The 23,879-nt window shown below is 43.4% G+C and overlaps 1 protein-coding gene across 3 annotated transcripts in view; it reads left to right on the top strand.

Annotated features, from left to right (window-relative positions):
• KLHL26 (kelch like family member 26) overlaps nucleotides 1–20,022 on the top strand; it is a 64,229-nt gene extending 44,207 nt beyond the window's left edge. For all 3 annotated transcript variants that reach the window (XM_075205205.1, XM_075205195.1, XM_075205198.1), the window contains one exon: nucleotides 17,767–20,022. In XM_075205205.1, coding sequence (XP_075061306.1) covers nucleotides 17,767–19,348 — 1,582 coding nt within the window. In that variant the 3' untranslated portion in view covers nucleotides 19,349–20,022. The remainder of the gene's footprint in view (nucleotides 1–17,766) is intronic.
• The last annotated feature ends 3,857 nt before the right edge of the window (nucleotides 20,023–23,879 follow it).

The raw sequence follows: 23,879 nt of genomic DNA, 5'->3' as shown, positions 1-23,879 counted from the left end.
GGTGTTCTCATTTTTTTTGCTATACTTTCCTTAATGAATCAGGCCCATAGCAAGTATAGTTGCATAATGTATTACTTGTTTTTTGGGTGCACTGCAATTCAACACTGTTTTACAAAAGTATACAGTGCTTACAGTGTGTTTGTTATGGTTACCAGTGCAACATAAACTGATAGAACAGATTGAAGAGGTCTTCACCTTTAGCAGCCACCTTTCCCATAGAGACTGGTTGTGCTCACAGGTACTCAGATGCCCCCAGGTCTTATGCTCAGAGTAGTATGAGTTTATGCTTACACGGCAGTGCACAAGTATAGGAGGTTGCACATGGAGTAGCGACACGCCAGATGTCAGCAGACTGGGCAGGGCACCAGAGAATATGTCAGGTATAGGCAGAAAGGTCAAGATCACAGGCATAGGTACAGGATCCAGGGACAGGCGTAAGATCAGGGTCACTAGCAGAGGTTTAGAATCTGGGTTCAGGCAATAGATCATGGTCTGAAGCACAGGTTCAGAGTCCAGGAACAGGCAAAGGTCATACACGGGTAATCAATCTCGGGAACAAATAGCAGGCAGCAGTACTGGAACAGGACGCTATAACCGGCAGTGAGGCTCAGTCCTCACTGCCTTAAATAGTCCAAGCAGCCAATCAGGGAAGAGCCCTCACAAGTATTCACAGGAGTAGCCTAATAGATAGTAGTGCTGGTGGCCAATAGTAATGCACTGTACAGCTGCATAATAATAAATGACCCACAGACAAACTGCCTCCTAGACACCTGGATAGCCATGATTGGCTATCACCTAACTAGTCCTGTGCGCACGCGCCCACCTATTAACCAGCTGGTCGGGCGCGGCGTCGGGGAGCCTGGAGCCCAGGCAACCGGGACGCGGAAACCGGAAGTGGCGTCCCGGTCGCCATAGTGACGGCCGGGACGCCAGCAGGGGAGCCCAGAGAGTCGCGGCGGTGCTAACAGTGTTACGGGAATTTGTTAGCCTTTTATCATCATAAAAAACTCACAACATCTCTGGCGCTACAATTTGAATGTTGCTAATCAGTATAAGAAGTAAATTGCAGCAATTCAATGGAGATAGTGTCCTATCTCCTTGTCAGGCGCCGTCTCCGCACTGACACTTGGTACAGGAGATGGACGCCTGCACCTTCCAAGCAACCACGTCCTGTTGCCTAGCAGCGGGACTCTATCTCTGCTCACCTGTCTACAGCGAGCATTTCTTACCGCCAAAATCTCCCTAACCCTATCAGGAGGCACCTTTAGGGTATATAAGGCAGCCTCTGACACATGTCTAGTGCCAGAGTATTTGGTCTTCAGCCTTGCTCCAGCATTTGTTCCTGTGTTGCTGTTATTTGGATTCTGACCCCGGCTTGTTCCTGACTTCTCCTTGGTTCCTGATTCTGGCTTAGACTGATATTTGGTATTGACCCGGCTTCCTGACCATTCTCCTGCTTCTGATTTGGCTATAGCCGTTCCTCTGTTTTTGACCCGGCTTGCTGACTACTCTTCCATCCTGCATCCTGGTGGGCTCTCACCGCTGCCTCAATTGTTACCTCGCCAGCTGACTGATACTGAGGGCCGCGACCTGCACGTCCCTTGCAGCAAAGTCCATACCTCCTTGCGGGGGTTCCTGGTGAAAACCAGGGGCGTGTTAGACTCCGCGCCTCAGTACTCAGTAGCGCCAACTGCTGGCAGGTATCATCAATTCCACCTAGTGATTCTGACACTCCTATAGTACAATATAGAAAGAGAAAAAGGATGAATGCGCAAATCCACTTCTTATTAACTGTATAATCAAAATTTAATGATACCAACTTATTGGACCATCACAATCTCACATATGTACAAAAAATTGAGAATATACCTGTACATAAATCTCTAAGTATATCCCCTTAATAATTGCATATACACAGCATCCAATCAATACTCTTTAAAATCTGCAGAAAACGGATTCTAGCGTCTTAACCCAATACTATGAGTGAAACTCCTTTTCATAGGACAAAATAAAATAAAATCTTATATCAGTATGGAAATATACGGCAACAATGTATCTCCTTGATGAATAAGAAATCCAGATGACTCCACAGTTATTATGCACGTTATATCCGGCAGTATGAAACTTGATACAAATCTATATACGCAAACAATCTTCCTCCCTATAAGAGGTGTGTAGATTTCCATCAATTGGTAATCCTACATGTAGTAGTCCACGATGTATTTAGGGCATAAATGTCCTACCCACTTTCTGGGAGAAGAGAATAATATCTAGAGGTAGTAGCCCGCGATGTATTTGGGCAAAAATATCTTCCCCGTTTTAGGAGGAAAGAGTAGTATCTAGCGGTAATAGCCCATATTGTGTTATAGGCAAAAAAAAAATCGCTTACCCGCTTCTGGGAGACGGAAAGTAAATCACTCGCCTCTATGCCGCTCCGACGGCTGCTAGATTCAGCTGTTTCTGTGGTGCGCACCAAAAGCTGTCCGGACAGGATATCACCTCCAATAGTAAGGTTTCTCTTGGCAAAGACTTTCTTATTGCTCAGTGCTTGTATTCCTATTCAGTGAGAAGATTGTGAGGATTATTATAACTTCTGTGCACAAAGTTATTTCCCAACCTTGTTTTCAAGAGGAACCTTACTATTGGAGGTGATTTCCTGTCCGGACAGCTTTTGGTGCGCATTATATGCGCAGTAGCCGACCGGAAGAAGCATCACCGTTGCCTAGCAACAGGGCGCTCCAAAAGGAGAAGACGACCGTCCCCGGCAAGCGAGGCGCGGGGACGGCGTCTGATATTAGCCCCCTCACAATTGGAGAAGTTAGCGGATAGTAAACGCTGCTTGGAGAAGGCAGCCAACAACCATGGAGCATGTAAATCTTATTTAAAAACCCAAGACCTCTCCTCGGGTCCAAAACCCCTCCAAGGCACAAGGTATTGCAAACGACCTCAAAGTTTGCGTTCAGCCAGGACTTTACTAACTTCATACTCGTCACCTGTAGTGGTGGGAATGGATCGAGGAATAGGGGTTACATGAGAGAATATGTTGAGTACCACCGGTTTGAGGAGCGAGATATGGAAGGTGTTGTGGATCTTCAAAGTAGGAGTGAGTTGAAGTCTAAAGGTAACTGGATTAATTACTTGAATCACCGGAAAGGGACCAATGAAGCGAGGTGCCAATTTCATAGAGTGGACCCGTAATCTAAGGTTCCACGTGGACAGCCATATTTTGTCCCCAACCTGGAGGACCGGCACTAATCTCCGATGGTGGTCAGCAGAAGATTTATAGTGACGTCCGGACCTTTAGGAGGTTCTGCTTAGTGGAAGCCCATAGTTTAGCCATATCTTGAATCATGTCATGGGCGGCAGGAACCGTGGGAGACATAGAGGAGAACAAGGGGAGAATAGGATGGGTACCGTACACAGTGAAGAAGGGAGAATATCCAGAAGAGGAATGTCTATGATTGTTGTGGGCAAATTCGGCCCAAGGCAGCAGAAGACTCCAATTGGACTGGTTATGTAATGAGAAGCAGCGGAGGAATAATTCCAAGTCCTGATTCACCCGTTCTTTCTGCCCGTTGGTTTGAGGGTGATAGCCAGAAGAGAATTTAAGGGCGATGCCTAAATCCTTGCAAAAGGCCCTCCAAAAGCGAGATATGAACTGACGCCATGGTCAGAGATTATCTCCTGAGGCCAACCGTGGATGTGAAAGTTCTCCTTGATGAAAACTTGTGCCAATTTGGAGGCAGATGGAAGACCCTTTAGTGGGACAAAATGGGCCATCTTGCAAAATCTGTCCACTGTTACCGAGATGGTGTTGAAGCCACAGCTGGGAGACAAGTCAGTGATGAAGTCCATTGAGATGCTAGACCAAGGATGATCAGGAATGGGAAGAGGTTGCAATAGTCCCGCGGGAAGTTGCCTAGGAACTTTGTTCTGGGCACAGATAGTACAAGAGGCTATGAAGTCCCGGTCATCCGTACGGACAGTTGGCCACCAATAATGCTGAGATAATAGTGAGAGGGTCTTCTCTGTACCGGCATGTCCAGCAAATCTTGAAACATGTGCCCAACGGAGCACCTTCAGACGTAGGTGGGATTCTAGAAAAGAACAACCAACAGGGGGGGTGCGAGTGATGGCCACAATGCAGGAAGGTTTGATAACCGGTGGAGGTTTAGCAATGGGTGGGACATCAGAGATATCGAAGGACCGGGAGAGGGCATCGGCCTTGGAATTCGGAGTACCAGCGCGGTAAGTGAGTTTCAGATCAAACCGAGCAAAAAATGAAGACCACCTGGCTTGACGGGGATTCAAACACCGAGCATCCCGAAGATAGATGAGGTTTTTATGATCGGTGAAGACTAACCGGGTAGAGAGCGCCCTCTAGAAGGTGACGCCATTCCTCAAGCGCAGACTTTACTGCAAGTAACTCTTTGTCACCAATGCCGTAGTTAGCCTCGGAGGGAGAGAATCTCCTAGAGAAGAAGCCACAGGGGAGGAGTGTCCCAGAGATGGATTCCCGCGATAATACTGCCCCAACACCGACAGAGGAAGCATCCACTTCTACTAGGAAGGGTCTGTTCTGATCTGGCTGAGCAAGCACGGAAGCAGATGAAAAGGCCTTCTTAAGTAATTCAAAGGCGGAGATGGCCCCTGAAGACCAGTTCAGGGGATTAGCCGATGTTCTAGTTAGCTAGTTAAGGCAGTGATGGGAGCAATGATGGAGTAAAATTGCAGAATAAACTGCCGGTAATAGTTGGCGAAGCCAATAAATCTCTGAATAGCCTTTAGGCCAATTGTCTTGGCCAATTGAGAATGGCGGATAACTTCACAGGTCCATCTGGAGACCAGTTCCCGACACAATGTAGCCCAGAAAGGGAATCTGTAGAACCTCGAAGACACACTTTTCGAGCTTACAATATAACTCATTGGAACGTAAACGGGATAAGACCTCTTTCACATGAAGACGATGGGAAGGTGAATCAGGAGAGAAGATTAAAATGTCGTCTAGGTAGGCAACCACAGAAACGTAGAGGCGGTCTTGAAAAATCTCGTTAATAAAAGACTGGAAAACAGCAGGGGCGTTGCAAAGGCCGAGGGGCATGACAAGGTACTCAAAGTGTCCTTCTCTGGTACAGAAAGCAGTCTTCCACTCGTCACTTGGGCGTATGCGGATGAGGTTCTACGCCCCTCGTAGATCCAACTTAGTAAAGATCTTTGATCCAGCGATCCTGTCAAAAAGCTCGGAGATAAGTGGTAAGGGGTACCTGTTCTTGACAGTGATGGCATTCAATCGCCGGTAATCAATACAAGGCCGTAAGGTTCCATCCTTCTTTTTAACAAAGAAAAATCCTGCGCCAGCGGAGGAGGTAGATTTCCTGATGAAGCCTCGCTGGAGATTTTCGGAGATATATGTTGCCATTGCCGAATTCTTGGGAAGAGATAGTGGATAGATTCTGCCTTTGGGAAGCGGTTTATCCGGAAGTAACTCAATAGCGCAGTCCCAGGGGCGGTGAGGAGGAAGAGATTCAGCAGCTGTCTTGCAAAACACAGCCAGGAAGGAGGTGTAGGGAGACAGCAAGTCAATTTGAGGAGAAGTCAAACGACACTTGAGAGAATATTGTCCAGGTTTAATGCCGGAGAGGCAGGACTTGAAGCATCGGGAGCCCCATGAGATAACCATCGCACAATTCTAATCAAATTGGGGAGAATGAAGCTTGCGCCAAGGTAATCCTAGAATAACAGAATTCACAGAACGGGGAAGAACCAAGAACTCGACAACTTCAGAATGTAGCACCCCTACCGTCAGCCGAATGGGAGAGCAGATGTGAGAAATGGAACCATTGGAAATTCGATTCCCATCCACCGCAGTGCGAGAGCGGCTGAGGCAATTTTTGAATAGACAATTGGAGTTGCGATGCCAGTGTGGCAGATATTAAATTCCCGGTGGAGCCGGAGTCCACAAAGGCTAAGGTCTCAAAGGGGCCGACCGGAGTATCCAGGGAGATGGGCATGAGGCAATCGGTGACGGAATTTGAGTAGGGACTAGTAACCCCAATTCCTAGGTCGGCCTCCCTGCCACGGACTAGGAGGGGACGTTTGCCGGTCTCTTGGTGCAAGAAGATATAACATGACCTGGTTCCCCACAGTACAAACACAGATTTTGCTTAAAGCGTCGCTGACGTTCTTCATGGAATAACCGGGAACGGCCAATCTGCATTGGTTCCTCCAAAGGTGCAGGGTTCTGAAACAGAGGAGCAAGGCGTGGAGAGATCCGTCTGGTGGCCGAACGTTCCTGAGTATGCTCCCGAAAGCGTAGATCAATGCGATTGCATAGAGAAATCAGGGAGTCAAGATCCGCTGGGAGTTAACGTGAAACTAATTCTTCTTTGACGCTATCTGTTAGGCCTTGCCAGAATGTTGCCACTAAAGCTTCATTATTCCACCTGAGTTTGGAGGAGAGTGTGCGAAATTGAATCGCTTACTGACCGACTGTCAGAGATCCCTGGCGAAGGTTCAAAAGACTGGAGGCAGCAGAAGATACCCAGCCGGGTTCATCGAAAACTCTCTGAAAGGCCTCGATAAAGGAAGACACATTAGACAAGAGAGGGTCGTTCCGTTCCCACAGGGGGGTGGCCCAGGCAAGGGCTTGGCCAGATAAGAGGGATATAATAAATTCCACCTTTATCCGCTCAGAGGGAAAGGATGCAGGATTACACTCAAAGTGGATTAGACACTGGTTAAGGAATCCTCTGCATTTCTTGGGTTCCCCATCAAACTTGTCCGGAGTAGAAAGTTTTAAGGAAGCGGTAGAAGCCACGACAGAAGAAGATGAGATAGCCGCGGCCCCAGAAGTTGTCACAGGAACGGCTAGAGGTCACAGAAGCCTGGAGACATTCGAGACGTGCAGCGACAACCTGGATGCATTGGAGCAACTACGCCTGTTCGGACTCCTGTTTTTCAACTCTGTGGGCAAGGTGGAGAAGTAGGTCTCGGGCAGACGGTTCACCTGGTGTTTCTGTCGACATGGCCAGAGCAAACTGTCACGAGGAAGATGGCGGCACCTGCGGGTATTGGCACTGCTTCACTAGGAGGCGTGGAGTCTAACGCCGCCGGTGTTCACCAGGGACCCCCGCAAGGAAGTTTGGACTTCGCATGAACGACGTGCAGGTCGCGGCCCTTCCAGGGAGCTACCTGCGAGATGGAGGAGATAATCGTAGTCATACAAGCTGAAGTCTGGAACTGTGCGGGCAGAAAAGGTACAAAATCAGGAGGCAGAGAATAGTCAACAAGCCAAGGGCCAATCCGGAGAGTATAATGCAGGACAAAGGGAGAATCCAAAACAGAGTCAGGGAGAGCTGGGTCGGTAGGCAATGGGCGCGCATGCGCAGTAGCCGACCGGAAGGAGCGTCCCCGTTGCATAGCAAGCGAGGCGCGGGGATGACGTCTGATACTAATATTTTAATAAAAATCATTATACCAAATAAGGCTGTATATTTTTGCATTTTCACACGTGTTTAACTTGGGTTGCACTTTTTGTTTAATTTTAGTATGTCAACACAGTTGAAAACTTACATTAGTATCTGTGACAGCACTTTGTATGTGAGATGCATTTTAAAAATATTTGCATGTGTGTTTAATTGCATCTTCCTGTTTTGTCATAGATACAGGTTTAAAAAACGTAAATTAAATGCACTTGTAAACACACCTAAACATATTAAAGCCCAGGGCCGGACTGGGGCTAAAAATCAGCCCTGGCATTTAAAGTACACAGGCCCACCTCCGTTCCAGCAGGAAAGAATCTGTGTGCCGCCGCACAGTGGCGGCGCCGATTAGTGCATGACTACATTGTGTTGTGGGTGTAGCCAACATGGGGCATTGATACTAGGGATGTGCACCGGCGACTTTTGAGGTCTCGTGTTTTGTGTTTTGGATCCGGATTTTCGTTATTTTTGAGGTTCGGATTTGTCTCGCAAAACACTTGACGAAAGGTCTCGGTTCGGATTTAAGGTATTGGATTCGGATTTTTTTTGAAAAAAACATAAAAAGTTTAAAAATCAAGTTTTTGGGCTTATTTTCACTCCTAGGCTATTATTAACCTCAATAACATTCAATAACAAGCATTTCCACTAATTTACAGTGTATTGTGAACACCTCACAATATAGTTATTAGTCCAAAACGTTGCAACAAGGTATCTTTCTGGACTGCGTAGAGGAGTGGGTCACCACAATATATATTAAAAACCCTGAACTTTTATGAATCGCACCAATAAATGTACCTGGACTGCGTAGAGGAGTGGGTCACCACAATATCTTAAAAACCCTGAACTTTTATGATTCGCACCAATAAATGTACCTGGACTGCGTAGAGGAGTGGGTCACCACAATATCTTAAAAACCCTGAACTTTTATGATTCGCACCAATAATTGTACCTGGACTGCGTAGAGGAGTGGGTCACCACAATATCTTAAAAACCCTGAACTTTTATGATTCGCACCAATAATTGTACCTGGACTGCGTAGAGGAGTGGGTCACCACAATATATTAAAAACCCTGAACTTTTATGATTCGCACCAATAATTGTACCTGGACTGCGTAGAGGAGTGGGTCACCACAATATCTTAAAAACCCTGAACTTTTATGATTCGCACCAATAATTGTACCTGGACTGCGTAGAGGAGTGGGTCACCACAATATCTTAAAAACCCTGAACTTTTATGATTCGCACCAATAATTGTACCTGGACTGCGTAGAGGAGTGGGTCACCACAATATCTTAAAAACCCTGAACTTTTATGATTCGCACCAATAATTGTACCTGGACTGCGTAGAGGAGTGGGTCACCACAATATCTTAAAAACCCTGAACTTTTATGATTCGCACCAATAATTGTACCTGGACTGCGTAGAGGAGTGGGTCACCACAATATCTTAAAAACCCTGAACTTTTATGATTCGCACCAATAATTGTACCTGGACTGCGTAGAGGAGTGGGTCACCACAAGATATATTAAAAACCCTGAACTTTTATGATTCGCACCAATAAATGTACCTGGACTGCGTAGAGGAGTGGGTCACCACAATATCTATTAAAAACCCTGAACTTTTATGAATCGCACCAATAAATGTACCTGGACTGCGTATAGGAGTGGGTCACCACAAGATATCTTAAAAACCCTGAACTTTTATGAATCGCACCAATAAATGTACCTGGACTGCGTAGAGGAGTGGGTCACCACAATATATATTAAAAACCCTGAACTTTTATGATTCGCACCAATAATTGTACCTGGACTGCGTAGAGGAGTGGGTCACCACAATATCTTAAAAACCCTGAACTTTTATGATTCGCACCAATAATTGTACCTGGACTGCGTAGAGGAGTGGGTCACCACAATATCTTAAAAACCCTGAACTTTTATGATTCGCACCAATAAATGTACCTGGACTGCGTAGAGGAGTGGGTCACCACAAGATATATTAAAAACCCTGAACTTTTATGATTCGCACCAATAAATGTACCTGGACTGCGTAGAGGAGTGGGTCACCACAATATCTATTAAAAACCCTGAACTTTTATGAATCGCACCAATAAATGTACCTGGACTGCGTATAGGAGTGGGTCACCACAAGATATCTTAAAAACCCTGAACTTTTATGAATCGCACCAATAAATGTACCTGGACTGCGTAGAGGAGTGGGTCACCACAATATATATTAAAAACCCTGAACTTTTATGATTCGCACCAATAAATGTATCTGGACTGCGTAGAGGAGTGGGCACTGGGCACCACAATAAAATATATAAAAAACCTTCAACAGATCTGCATTACACTACACATACGGCTGCTCCTCCATCCTCTCCATCATATACATGTTGGAGTTTTAGCGTGTGACAACCTCTTGTTTTTGATAATGTCAGTGCATTTGGAATATTTTTCAATTTGCCCCACACCACTGAATGTACTTTATCTATGATACGCAATACGCATCTATCTATCTTGACTGCGTAGTGTGGTGGCCCCGGTACACAATTTGGTACCGAGGCCACAATATAATTAAAAAACCCTCCACGTGTCGGAATTCCACCAAACAAGTATCTGGACTGCATAGTGGGGTGGCCCCGGTACCCAATTTGATACCGGGGCCACAATACCTCCTCCAAACATGCTACAGACAATTCGTCATTGAGAGACCCCAGACAGACAGGGTCGAAGTGTTATTGTTTGACTTTGTAAACCCAAAAAAATGTCCCTGTTGCACATAGTCGTGCAATGAAGACTGACTTTTTCATTTAAAGGCACGATCTTTAAAGTGTAGTGTTTGTAAGTCTAAGTCATATTATACTTTTGGTAAAATTGGTTTTTTTTGTTCCTCTTTATGGTAATTAATTAGTAATAGAATTAAAGTAGGAAATAGAATTAAATAGAATTAAAGTAGGAAATAGAGTGGTATAGAGTTGTAGTGTGGTATAGATAGAGTGGTCCACACAATATAATAATAAAACCCTCAACTGGTCTGAATTCCACCAAACAAGTATCTTGACTGCGTAGTGTGGTGGCCCCGGTACACAATTTGGTACCGGGGCCACAATACCTCCTCCAAGCATGCTACAGACAATTCGTCATTGAGAGACCCCAGACAGACAGGGTCGAAGTGTTATTGTTTGACTTTGTAAACCCAAAAAAATGTCCCTGTTGCACATAGTCGTGCAATGAAGACTGACTTTTTCATTTAAAGGCACGATCTTTAAAGTGTCAGAAAGAGAGAGAAGACACAGGAGAGGAGAGTTGTAGCTGGGGACCTGGGGTGGAAGCTCCCAGGCTCCCCCAGCATTGCCTGGAAGTCTGAGCGTGGTGACTGAGCCAGGGCAAGGAATGTGTGCCCTGGATGAGGGGGAGAACTCCATGCCACTATAGTGAACCCAAGAGAGAGGGGGACACTGCACATGGAAGAGGCCCTGGAGTGAGGGCTGCTACAAGAGGCATGGTAGCTGTAGTGTCAGATCCTGAGGCTGAGAGTACACAGAGTGACGTGTCAGAGCACAGGAGACATTATCCCCGCAGAGGAGGGATGAGCTGCAGTTGAGAGGTATGTTGTTGAAATAGGACATGCACACTTTAACAAACCAATCATTTCAGCGACAGGGCCTACCAAACAACTTTGACTGAAATGATTGGTTTGTTTGGGCCCCCACACCAAAAAAGCTATTCATCTCTCCCTGTACAGACTAAACAGGCTCTACTGAGGCAAGATGTCGTCCTCATCCTCAACCTCTGATTCCTCTCCCCCTACAGTGTCTACTTCCTCCTCATCACACATTATCAATTCGTCCCCGCTGGACTCCACAACCACAGGTCCCTCTGTAGTATCTGGAGGGCAGTGCTGTACTTCATTGAGGAATTGATTATTCATTTTTATAAACATCATTTTTTCAACGTTGTGAGGAAGCAACCTCCTTCGCCGCTCACTGACCAGGTTCCCCGCTGCACTAAAAACTCTTTCCGAGTACACACTGGAGGGGGGACAACTCAGGTAAAATAGAGCCAGTTTGTACAGGGGCTTCCAAACTGCCTTTTTTTCCTGCCAGTAACAATATGGACTGTCTGACATGTCTACTTGGATGGTGTCAGCAAAGTAATCATCCACAATTTTTTCTATTGTCACAGCATCCAATGCAGCGAGAGTAGACATGTCTGCAATGGTTGGCAGGTCCTTCAGTCCGGACCAGATGTTATCAGCATCCCCGCCAGTGCCTCTTTTGGGAAAACTGAGCTTTTTCCTCGCAGCCATAGATGTGGAAGAAAATGAGGGTGGAGCTGTTGGCATGTCACGGTCCTCTTCAGAGGACAATCTCCTGACCAGCAGGTCTTTGCACCGCTGTAGACTTGTGTCCGCCGGAAACAGAGACACAACATACGCTTTAAACCGAGGATCGAGCACGGTGGCCAGAATGTATTCCTCTGACTTTAAAAGAGTGACCACCCTCGGATCCTGGCAAAGCGTACGAAGGGCTACATCCACAAGAGCTACATGCTTGGTGTAATCGCAATGGCTTACCAGCTCCTCCCTCACTTTCTCCAGCTGCTTCTGCAACAGCCTGATCAGGGGAATGACCTGACTCAAGCTGGCAGTGTCGGAACTGACTTCTCGTGTGGCAAGCTCAAATGGCTGCAGAACCTTGCACAACACGGAAATCAGTCTCCACTGCGCTTGACTGAGGCGCATCCCCACTCCTTTGCCTATGTCGTAGGTGGCTGTGTAGGCCTGAATGGCCTTTTGCTGCTCCTCCATCCTCTGCAGCATATAGAGGGTGGAGTTCCAGCGCGTCACAACCTCTTGTTTGAGGTGATGGCAGGGCAGGTTCAAGCTTTTTTGATGTGCCTCTAGTCTGCGGTAGGCACTGGCTGAATGCCGAAAGTGTCCAGCAATTTTGCGGGCCACCGCAAGCATCTCCTGCACACCCCTGTCACTCTTGAGGTAATGCTGCACCACCAAATTAATGGTGTGGGCAAAACATGGGACGTGCTGGAAATTGCCCATATTTAATGCCGGCACAATGTTACTGGCATTGTCTGACACCACAAGTCCCCATGAGAGTCTAAGTGGGGTAAGCCACTGGGAGATAATTTCCCTCATTTTCTCTAATATGTTGTCAGCGTTGTGCCTCTTATTAAAGCCTGTAATGCACAATGTTGCCTGCCTTTGCATGAGCAGCCATTTTGTAGATGCTGCTACTGATGCAGCTGTTGCTGTTGCTGCGGAAGGGGATGCATCTACCCAGTGGGCTGTCACAGTCATATAGTCCTTCGTTTGCCCAGAACCACTTGTCCACATGTCCGTGGTTAAGTGGACAGTGGGTACAACCGCATTTTTAAGAGCACTGAGGACACTTGATCGTACTTCTCTGTACATTTTTGGTATCGCCTGCCTAGTGAAGTGGAATCTCGAGGGGATTTGGTACCGGGGACACAATACCTCCATCAACCCTCTAAATCCCACTCCACTGATGGCGGACACCGGGCGCACGTCTAACACCAACATTGCAGTTACAGCCGCAGTTATACGCTTTGCAATAGGGTGACTACTATCGTATTTGGTGGTCATGGCAAACGACTGTTGGACGGTCAATTGTTTGGTGAAAGACTTAGCGGTCTTACGACTTCCCCTCTGGGAAGATGACCGACTAACAGCAGCAACAGCAGCAGTGGCAGTAGTAGGCGTACCGCTGCAGGATTCCTCGGATGAATCCCGTATTGAGGAGGACTCAGTCTGGCTGCTGACTTGGGCTGCAGGACTGAATCTGATGGAGATTGTGGAGGAAGTTGACGAGGAGGGTGTTGCTGGTGTGTATCCAACTGGACCACGGGATTTAGGTGTCCCTGTACCGATGAGGGTCCTAGCCCCAGTTCCTGAACTAACCACTGAACTATGAAGGTTATTCAGGTGACGTATAAGGGAGGATGTTCCTAGGTGGGCAAGATCCTTACCCCTGCTTATTTGAGCTTTACATAAGCTACATATTGCCATACATTGGTTGTCTGGATTTGGATAAAAATAACTCCAGACCGAAGAGGTGCATTTTTTGGTCTTCTGACCAGGCATGACGATGGGCTTTTTCATCCCATGGACATCAGCTGTTTCCCCCCCTGGTGCCTCATTTACAATAACCACATCACCATCCTCATCATCAAGTTCCTCCACAGCGCCAGCTACATCATCAATAGCCTCCTCCCGAGCCACCTCTTCCCGTACAGTGATGGGAAGGTCAGGCTTGACAACCACCAACACCCTTGGACTCGCCTTGGGGATTTGTGATAATTTCTCTTTAGAAGGCAGAGTTGTTTGCTGTTTTGTTGCTGACAGCATAACTCTCTTCAATTTTTTGTAGGGGGGGGAGGAGGAGGAGGGCTAAGATCCGTGGGTGAAGCTGAACCACTAGTCATGAACACGGGCCAGGGCCTAAGCCGTTCCTTGCCACTCCGTGTCGTAAATGGCATATTGGCAACTTTACGTTTCTCCTCAGATGATTTTAAGTTTCTCTTTTTGCTACTTTTTCTTAACTTGGGCTTTTTGGATTTTACATGCCCGGTACTACGAGATTGGGCATCGGGCTTGGAAGACGACGTTGATGGCATTTCATCGTCTATGTCATGACTAGTGGCAGCAGCTTCAGCATTAGGAGGAAGTGGGTCTTGATCTTTCCCTACTTTATCCTCCAAATTTTTGGTCTCCATTATATGTAGCACAAGATACTGCAGAATGTGTGAACTTGGTAATATTGCAGTACCAATGGACTTATAATGCTGGATTGGTTTTGCAAATTTGGTTATAATTATTATATATTTTTTTATTTTTTAAAAACTTGGGAATAATGGGGAAATAACTATGCCCTTAGAAGCACAGAGCACAGGACACAGCACCACTGGACTGAACAGGACACGGCACAGGACCCAGCAGCACTACGGAACTCAGCAGGACAGAGCACAGGACACAGCACCACTGGACTGATACTGCAGAATGTGTAAACTTTGTAATATTGCAGTACCACTGGACTTTTACTGCTGAATGTGTGAACTTGGTAATATTGCAGTACCAATGGGCTTATACTGCAGGATTGGTTGTGAAAATTTTGTGGTAATTAAAAAATATTAAAGTAGTTTTTGGTATTTTTTAAAAAAACTTTTTTTTATTTTTTTAAACACAGGGGAATATTGGGGAAATAACTATGCCCTTAGAAGCACAGAGCACAGGACACAGCACCACTGGACTGAACAGGACACAGCACAGGACCCAGCAGCACCACTGACCTCAGAAGGACAGAGCACAGCACACAGCACCACTGGACTGATACTGCAGAGCACAGCACAGCACAGCACAGCACTAAACAGCACAGCACAGCACAGCACTAAACAGCACAGAACTAAACAGCACAGAACTAAACAGCACAGAACTAAACAGCACAGAGGACCACCTAACACACCCTCCCTCTACCCTGATCAATGCCCGAGTGAAGATGGCGGCGACTAGCGGGGAATTTATAGGATCCGAGTATCGCGAGATCCGACAACGGGATTATGAGTCAGAGCCTCAGTTTCACTTTTGAATTTGGCGCCAATACCCGGATCTGTCTCGGATCCGACTCGGATCCGCAACGTTCGGGTGGGCTCGGATTTCAGAAATCCGAGTGCGCTCATCCCTAATTGATACATACATTATAATAAAACATTATATTTATCACGTACTCCAAGCCACATCATGCCATCCCCCCAGGCACATTATGACACCCCCAGCCCACTGTACTTATGTATGCTTCTGGTGCTGCTGACATCCATAAGGGTGGGAATTTCCTGTAGTGAGCAGGGAATCTCTTTGTTTCATGAGATTACCAAATCTTGTGAAATTTAGAGCTCCCCGGCTTGCTCTGCAGTCTGTCCTGTCCAGGAACTGGGAGCAGCTATCGGTTCCCTTCCCCTAACCAGAGGTGGATTAAGGCTCAGGGGGCCCAGGGTATTTAAGATAGCAGGGCCCCTATTATGTAACATGGTTATCATTTTAGACAAATACACAGGCACTACTGTTAGAAGCTCACAGCTCTGCCTTCACAAGCAGTACGTTGTGAAGCGAGACATATCTCCCAACTGTCCTTACAGTCGGACTAAATCCTGACTAAGTGAGAAGGTCACGAAATTCAAGACTGCCCCAACAGATTCAGGATAGTTGGCAGACTGTCCTGCTCTCTCCTACCTGTCTTGGTCACTTGCAACCACATGTAGCAGCTGGTTTCTTTAGCTCAGTTCCTTCTTGTCTTCATCCTGGAATATTGGATGCCCTATTTTGAAAAAAAAATGGCTCCAATCAGCCCCGGTGTTAAAACAATAGCACTCATGTTTTATAATTAAGCCTCCTTCTAGTCCCCACAATAATAATATTCACATTTAATAGGTAGACCTCTTTCCATACAGCCAGCCCCAACATTAAATTTACAGTATATCCATTTACTCAAAACATATTTCCCCCCCTCCAAACAGTCCCAGCAATAAATTAAATAGCATTAAAGTTTAATAAATATAGCCATTTTTCACAACCATCCCCGGCAATAAATAATTCAAATTCACATTTAATAAATAGCCCTCCTCCCCAAAATCAGCCCCATATTCAATTGATAGCCCTAAACCACCCCAGCATTAAATTAAAGGTTCCTTCACCTCACCTTAAATTATTAGCCTCCACCTACACTCCACCATTAAATAGCCTACTACCCACACTTTATTAAGATCCTCCCTTCCCTCACATATTATATTAAAATACTGTGCACACACACGCACACTATATTAAAATACTGTGCGCAGTGATGTGCGCCACTCACATGGCCGCACATCAATGAAACTGTCCGCCAAGCAGCGCACAGTGGGCTGCTGCTGCTCGGGCAGGCATGCTGCCGGCTGGATCGACCCAACTACCCATCGGCCCTTCTGGCATTTGCCTGAAGTGTCAGATGGCCAGTCCGGCCCTGTTGGAGCCTATGCAGAGTGAGCACTACGCCAGTTTGCATAGCGCATCTTGAGTGAAATCACTCTGTGCATGCCCAGAAAAGTGGCCCTGTTCATATGTGCCTTTTGCAGTTTCTAGCAATTATGCCCGCTTGAGCTTCGAGAGGTAGGATGGGGGAGGGAAGGGGCGTTCTAACATATGCCAAGTACAGTGAGGGAAAGTTTGTGTATTTGCGAACAAATGCCAACTGAAATACAAAAGCTGTGTTATTTGTGAGTGGTTAAGGGCAGTTACAAACAGCAGATGATGATCATGGTCGCCAATAATAGCAAACTGCTTGTGGTTGGCTATTTGCAAATGTTCCACTAACACTGATAGAGGTTTACTTCGGTGCATATATTAATTATGCTTTTGTGCATCTAAGCAAAAAAAAATTCATTTTTCACGTATGCAGGATGGGGAGTTGTTTCTCCTGTATTAGAGAGATTTTGAAGTTTTAAAATTCCTAATAGCGAATTTGTATTTTGCAAACAAAACAAATGGTTTTAAATATAGGCATAAGCAATGGTCGAAGTGGTGGTATGGAAAATGTGAGTGCATGGAATTTGATAGTTTTACAATGAAAGCAGTAGAAGTGGCAATATGGCATACCACTGTATACCTTCCCACTTCAAACACTGGGCATAAGTGTATGTAAGGCATGCCCGATGTAAGCCGTACTAATATGCTACTGGTGCAGAGCTGTGTGTATCTTGCAGCTCTTTTAGTGAGCACAATTTGTGTTGCAATTGCAGCCAACCCTGCATCATCCCCATTACGTGGTTTTACATGCATTTTAATATGTAACAAAAAAATGCATTGCAAGTTAAAGATTTCTAGCAAATGAAAAAGGTGGTAAAATTGCTGTGATAGGACACAAAGGGCTCACAAACCATAAGTTGTTTTTATGCACCCATTACCCTACCTTTCTTCTAGTTAAGTTTAATTACTTTTTTTTTTTAACAAAAAATTCTCATGCTCTCATCCACTTTGGGCAAAACAATTATTTTCTGATCTTTATTATAACAATCCTTATTTGTACAACCATGTAAGATAAAGTTTGTTTTACACTGTACATATCAATTAAACTCTCTTTACTGTTTTAAAAGGGAAATATAGTTGATAAGTGAAACCTTATTTATTTATATTGTATTTATTAATGAACTAAATTTTAAAATGTAATGAAATATTCATACAGTTTCATTTCCTGTTTTTGTTTTTTTTGTTTTTTTTAAAGGGCAATGTTTACAGGCGGAATGAGAGAAGCCAGTCAAGATGTTATTGAATTAAAAGGTGTATCATCTAGAGGACTACGACACATCATTGATTTTGCATACAGTGCAGAAGTTACTCTCGACCTTGACTGTATTCATGATGTCCTGGGAGCTGCAGTGTTTCTCCAAATGGTACCTGTTGTGGAACTTTGTGAAGAGTTCCTGAAGTCTGCAATGAGCGTGGAGACATGTTTGAATATTGGACAGATGGCTACAACTTTTAGTTTGACATCTCTGAAAGAGTCTGTGGATGCATTCACATTTAGACACTTTCTTAAAATTTCTGAGGAAGAAGATTTTCTTCATTTACCTTTAGAGAGGCTAGTTTTCTTCCTCCAAAGCAATAAGCTAAAAAACTGCAGTGAAATAGATTTATTTCATGCTGCTATTCGTTGGCTGCAGTTTGATTATTCTCGTCGTGCTAATGCTAGTCAAGTTCTTTGCCATATTCGGTTTCCATTGATGAAGTCTTCTGAGTTGGTGGACAGTGTCCAGATTGTAGACATCATGGTAGAGGATGTCCTTTGCCGGCAGTATCTACTTGAGGCTTTCAACTATCAAATTCTTCCATTTCGGCAGCATGAGATGCAGTCTCACCGGACGATCATAAGGTCAGATGTATGCTCACTTATAACATTTGGTGGAACACCTTATACAGATAATGACCGTACAGTGAGCAGTAAAGTGTATTATTTGCCTGACATGAGTGCTCGTCAGTTTAAAGAACTCTATGAAATGGAAGTTGGTTGCAGCCATGCTTGTGTTGCAGTGCTGGATAATTTTGTGTATGTAGTAGGAGGGCAGCATTTGCAGTACCGAAGCGGGGAAGGAGCTGTGGAAGTTTGTTTCCGCTATGATCCCCATTTAAATCAGTGGCTACGAATTCAACCCATGCAGGAGAGCAGAATTCAGTTTCAACTGCATGTTTTGTATGGCATGTTATACGCAACTGGAGGAAGAAACAGATCAGGCAGTTTGGCATCTGTCGAAAAGTATTGTCCAAAGAAGAATGAATGGACCTATGTCTGCTCACTGAAACGCAGAACTTGGGGCCATGCTGGTGCCACACTTGGGGGCAAGCTATATATTTCAGGAGGCTATGGAGTGTCTGTTGAAGACAAAAAAGCCTTGCATTGCTATGACCCTTCTTTAGACCAGTGGGAATTCAAAAATCCAATGAATGAACCAAGAGTTCTCCATGCAATGGTAGGAGCTAAAAACAAAATGTATGTGTTTGGTGGGAGGATGGATCATGTTGACCGATGTTTTGATGTGTTGGCTGTTGAGTATTATGCTCCAGAGACCGACGTGTGGACAACTGTGAGTCCAATGAGAGCAGGACAGTCTGAAGCTGGCTGCTGTCTTCTGGATAAGAAGATCTTTATTGTAGGGGGTTACAACTGGCACCTGAACAATGTGACAAGTATTGTACAAGTATACAATGCAGAAACTGATGAATGGGAAAGGGACTTGCACTTTCCAGAATCCTTTGCTGGTATAGCTTGTGCATCTGTTATACTACCACAAGTTATAACTCAGAGTTAACGAAACACAATAAAATTTCACTACATTGACCTGCATTTTTGTTTTCTATTCCACATGCGATATAAAATCAAATACACAACTGCTGTACTATATATGCACAAGCCATCAGTGTTTTCTTTTCTGTTTACAGTATTTGCTGAAACCGTTTGTACATCACTCTCTATTGTACACCTGTTCTAAAATATGCTGTGAAATTACAAGCAATACTGAGTATATTCTAAAACATCAGTAAATGTCTGTTTTTCTGTAGGTGAAGTTGGCACTTACCTACCTCTGAATCTTCTTATCATATGTCTTCCTGTAACTTGTAGCCCAGTACTGAAATGTGTTTTTAATTGCATTGATTTAGTTATATATTGTATGTGGTAGTAGTTTCAAACAGACATTTGAAGGGAAAGTTTTGTGTTTTTTGTTTTTGTTTTGTGTTGTTTTTTTTCTACATTTTACTGGTGTTTCAAACTGTATCAGTCAGATAAAGTGATTATCTTAAATATGAAGTTACTTGAAGATGTTGCCATTTTGTTTATAAAAACAACCACTATCAATAGTAAATTATTTTTAAAAAGGAAGAGTATTCTCTGGGCTTATTAACTGTTGACTATTATGCCCAGCATACCAAACTCTTTGGTACAACCTGTCTTAAATTTTAATTAAACAGTGCATATTTACATGCAGAGTTGCCCAGTCATGGTTCAAAGCCTTGCCACATTTTTATTTACCCATGTCTGTAGTTTATCAATTGTTACTGCTAAAGTTTTTCTACAAAAAAATGTGTTGTAAATATTCATCGTCTGAATACAGGTGTTCTTGAATTGATGCAGTATTCATACACTAATCTACATAAGTGTGATGTATTGTGTATCCTTTTTAAAATGTTTGCTGTTTCTTAAAGACAAAAGTACTGTATTTTACCTGTACACAGTTGATTCATAATATAATAATGTAAAACAATGTTTATCCATACAGGGATACATTTCAGGATACACAATAAGAACGAACAACAGTCTGGCCACACAGGATGATCTGGTTGACCAGACACGTCCCTATGTTAGACAGTGAATCTGCCAAATCAAATGTGATCAAAATAGGGTACACTGCCTATGTAGGGTACATCTATTATCAGTCTATGTATGCGGTCATCCACAGATCACATTGCACTTGCCTGTTATAGTCCAGTTGTTCTGCCCAAATTACCAGACAATCTGAACTTTCCAGGATGCTGTCAAATTGACCACCGATCTTATTATTTGACAATGGGTTTTGCCATCCAGGTTTCTTCATGAGTTTTAGGTTACAGAACAAATTTTCTACTACTACAGGATGTGTAGCATGACTATACTTTCTTGTTAATTTTATTATAAATGAGTTTATGTACAGATTTTAATGATAAGGTAACAATACATTTTTATGTAATTGCTCCCATACAGACAAGTAACTAATGAGTAACTAGAAATGCTGCTGTCAAACTGCTTGTTTTCATACCACAGTTTTTTTCATTGTTTAAATCCATTGTACCATATGAAAAAAAAAATATTGAATAGCAATTTTAACTGTGCAATTAAGAGAGAGGATACAGTTATAGTCTTTTAACAACACAAGCAGAACAATGAGAAATTGTAATCAAACCTGTCATATTCCGATAAATTTAAATCACTGTTAGAGCTGTAGACTTGCTTAAAACAAACCAATTAAAATTACCTGCATCAAATCACTGTCTATTGCTAAAGTCAATATAATGGTAGAATTTGTTAGACACTGTAGGCCTGATTCATTAAGGAGCGTAAATGGTGATGCGTTCCATATAACGCACACAGTTACTCTGCGAATGTCCAAAACAGGACCATACACCAGTGAAGGCAGCAATGTATAATTCATTTTCAAGTACAGAGGACCATTACTACACCCTTACTGTACTCAATGTACAGTAAGCGCGTGCAAAGCTCGAGCGCACGCAGCAGTGTCCGATTAAAGCTTTGTGTTTCGCAAAGGTATGTGATTTTCAGTTCTTTTGTGTGTTCATTTATGTCTTTTTATTCCACATATGTATTGGATGTGTTCTGTGTGGAGTTTGTATGTTCTCCCCGTGTTTGCGTGGATTTCATCCAGGTCCTCCCATACTCCAAAAACATACTAGTAGGTTAATTGGCTGCTATCAAAATTGACCCTAGTCTCTCTCTCTATCTGTTTGTCTGTCTGTATGTGAATGTTAGGGAATTTAAACTGTAAGCTGCAATGGGGCAGGGACTGATGTGAATGAGTTCTCTGTAAAGTGCTGTGGAATCAGTGGCGCTATGTAAATAAATGGTGGTGATGATGATGATGATGTATCCTGCAGGGTCTTGTCTGTTAGAGCAGAGAGGTCCTAGACCTGTATTAATTAACAAACATATCTTCAGAAACACTTCTTGTTGAATACAGGTGCGCGTGTACCCGATGTATGTGTTTTTTTATTTTTTATTAAAATGCACATTAAATTCATTTTGCATTTGTTAATTAATCAGGCCCTGTATGCATACTGTATCCCAAAAGTCTGAAAACACTTTATTTGTGTTGCTTAAATATAACCCTTGAAGCACAGTTTTCATGACTTACATGCATTCAGAAAGACATTGATCTTCTGAACTCATCATGTACAGTCTGGGATGCAAGAAAGGGGAGTCCTCATTGTATAACCAAAAATTCAAATACACTATTAATGCTATTCTAACTCCTTTTCTGTATTAAAAGCGGAATGTTAATTACATATATTGCAAAATATATTAAGCTGACCAACTCATGCCCATCTCTCATTCAATCCATTTCTAGTTCTTTACATTAATTAAATCCAACTTGCACCAGGGGAAACCCTAAGGGCCTGAGTCATTAAGGAGAGCAAAGCATATAAAAGGACCAACTGCACCTGGGCAAAACCATGTTGAATTAGAGGAGGAGGTAAATTTAAAATGTGGCAACAGATTTGTAGTTGGGATAGGGCATGTCCTAGACCAACTTTAAATTTCAGTGTAAAAATAAAGCTATCAAGTATTTGAGTGCTACATGAAAAAAAAGCCAGTATTTAACTTATGTGCAAAATAGTAAACTAATTTGCACCCCTTGCATTGTAACATGGTTTGTCCCGGAGAACATTTACTCCTTTTTTATGCTTTGCTCTCCTTAGAGACTTAGGTCATATGTGTCCAATAGTTGCTATTGCTTAGGGAAGATTTGCCTTTGAAAGCTGTGTGCAGGTAAGCCTCAATGCAGATAAAAAGTATAGCAATGGTAATGTTAAAGTTTAGAATTAATGGTTTTATTTCATGTATATCTAACCAGAAGGGGAAGTCTTTTGCATGAGTTGGCCAGCTTAACATATATTCCAATATGTAGAACTGACATTCCCAGTTTTTAATACTCAGTATTAGTAGTTGGAACAGTATTGTGTATTTAGTGAATGCAGAGAGCATCAATGTTTTCTTCTTTATACATGCACTCAGCAAATGCTACTTGTGCCTTTTGGGGTTAATTCATTTTCAGCTTCAGGTTCTTCTAGACATTTGAAACTTCCTGAGTACAAAACCTGAGTGGTCTCATTTTGTTTCATCAGAGGCACTATCAGGAGTGGTCTGAAACACATGATAATGATAATGTCAACATTGGTCTATCTTCCGAGAAAAAAGAGTGCAGCTCACAGTGCCTCTAAAGTTGGAGCATTTTTTTAAGTTTAGATGTCTCAGACATGCAAAGCAATATTTTATAATAGCATATTCACACATGTATTGCAAGGAAGATTACTGAAGGTTTTTTCCGTTATATGGGATACAAAAATAAACATTGCAAAAACAAGAAAATTACATACTTTATTGCTTCGCACACACACATCCAACCAGTGGTGGGATTCAAAAAAATTAACAACAGGTTCTATGTCCTAATGACCATTTTAACTATACCAAAAGATATACCGAAAGGTAGTCTAACAATTCACGCATTAAATACTGCAATAAGAACAGTAAAAGAGGTAAAGACAACTAGATTATGTGTAACGTAAGATTTTAAATATTAAATACCTCATAAACAGTTAGTGAAGATATTTCCATATTGCTGTTTGATTGGCGTCCTCACTTGCAATTTTCTTTGCTTTTATCCGAGCATCATCAGCTGTGTGATTTACCCTTAACCATCTTTGCACTGTAGGATTCCATTCCTTCAGCGGTAGGCCGATAAGACCGATAATCATAATGTTTGATATATTGGAAACAGTTAGCCGACTTCTCTTCTCAGAACATATAATGTTCATCTTTGAAAAACCCCTTTCTGCTTCTGCTGAACTTACAGCAATTGTTCTGACAATATTTCTAGCTCTTTGAACACTTTCAGGAATTGAATAGTTCTCGTTGCTTTTTAACACATTTTCCACAAAATCTCGATACTCATTAATCTCAATTTGGTAATTGAAAAATGTATTAAATACATGCAATTGCTCTTCAGCTGCTTTCCATGGAACTATTACTTCTTCAATATTCCAGTAATCTGGCTCCAAAAACTTGAGAAATTG

This window comes from Mixophyes fleayi, chromosome 1, assembly GCF_038048845.1.
Source record: "Mixophyes fleayi isolate aMixFle1 chromosome 1, aMixFle1.hap1, whole genome shotgun sequence".
NCBI classification, from domain to species: Eukaryota; Metazoa; Chordata; class Amphibia; order Anura; family Limnodynastidae; genus Mixophyes; species Mixophyes fleayi.
This window is presented reverse-complemented; position numbering and strand designations above follow the sequence as displayed.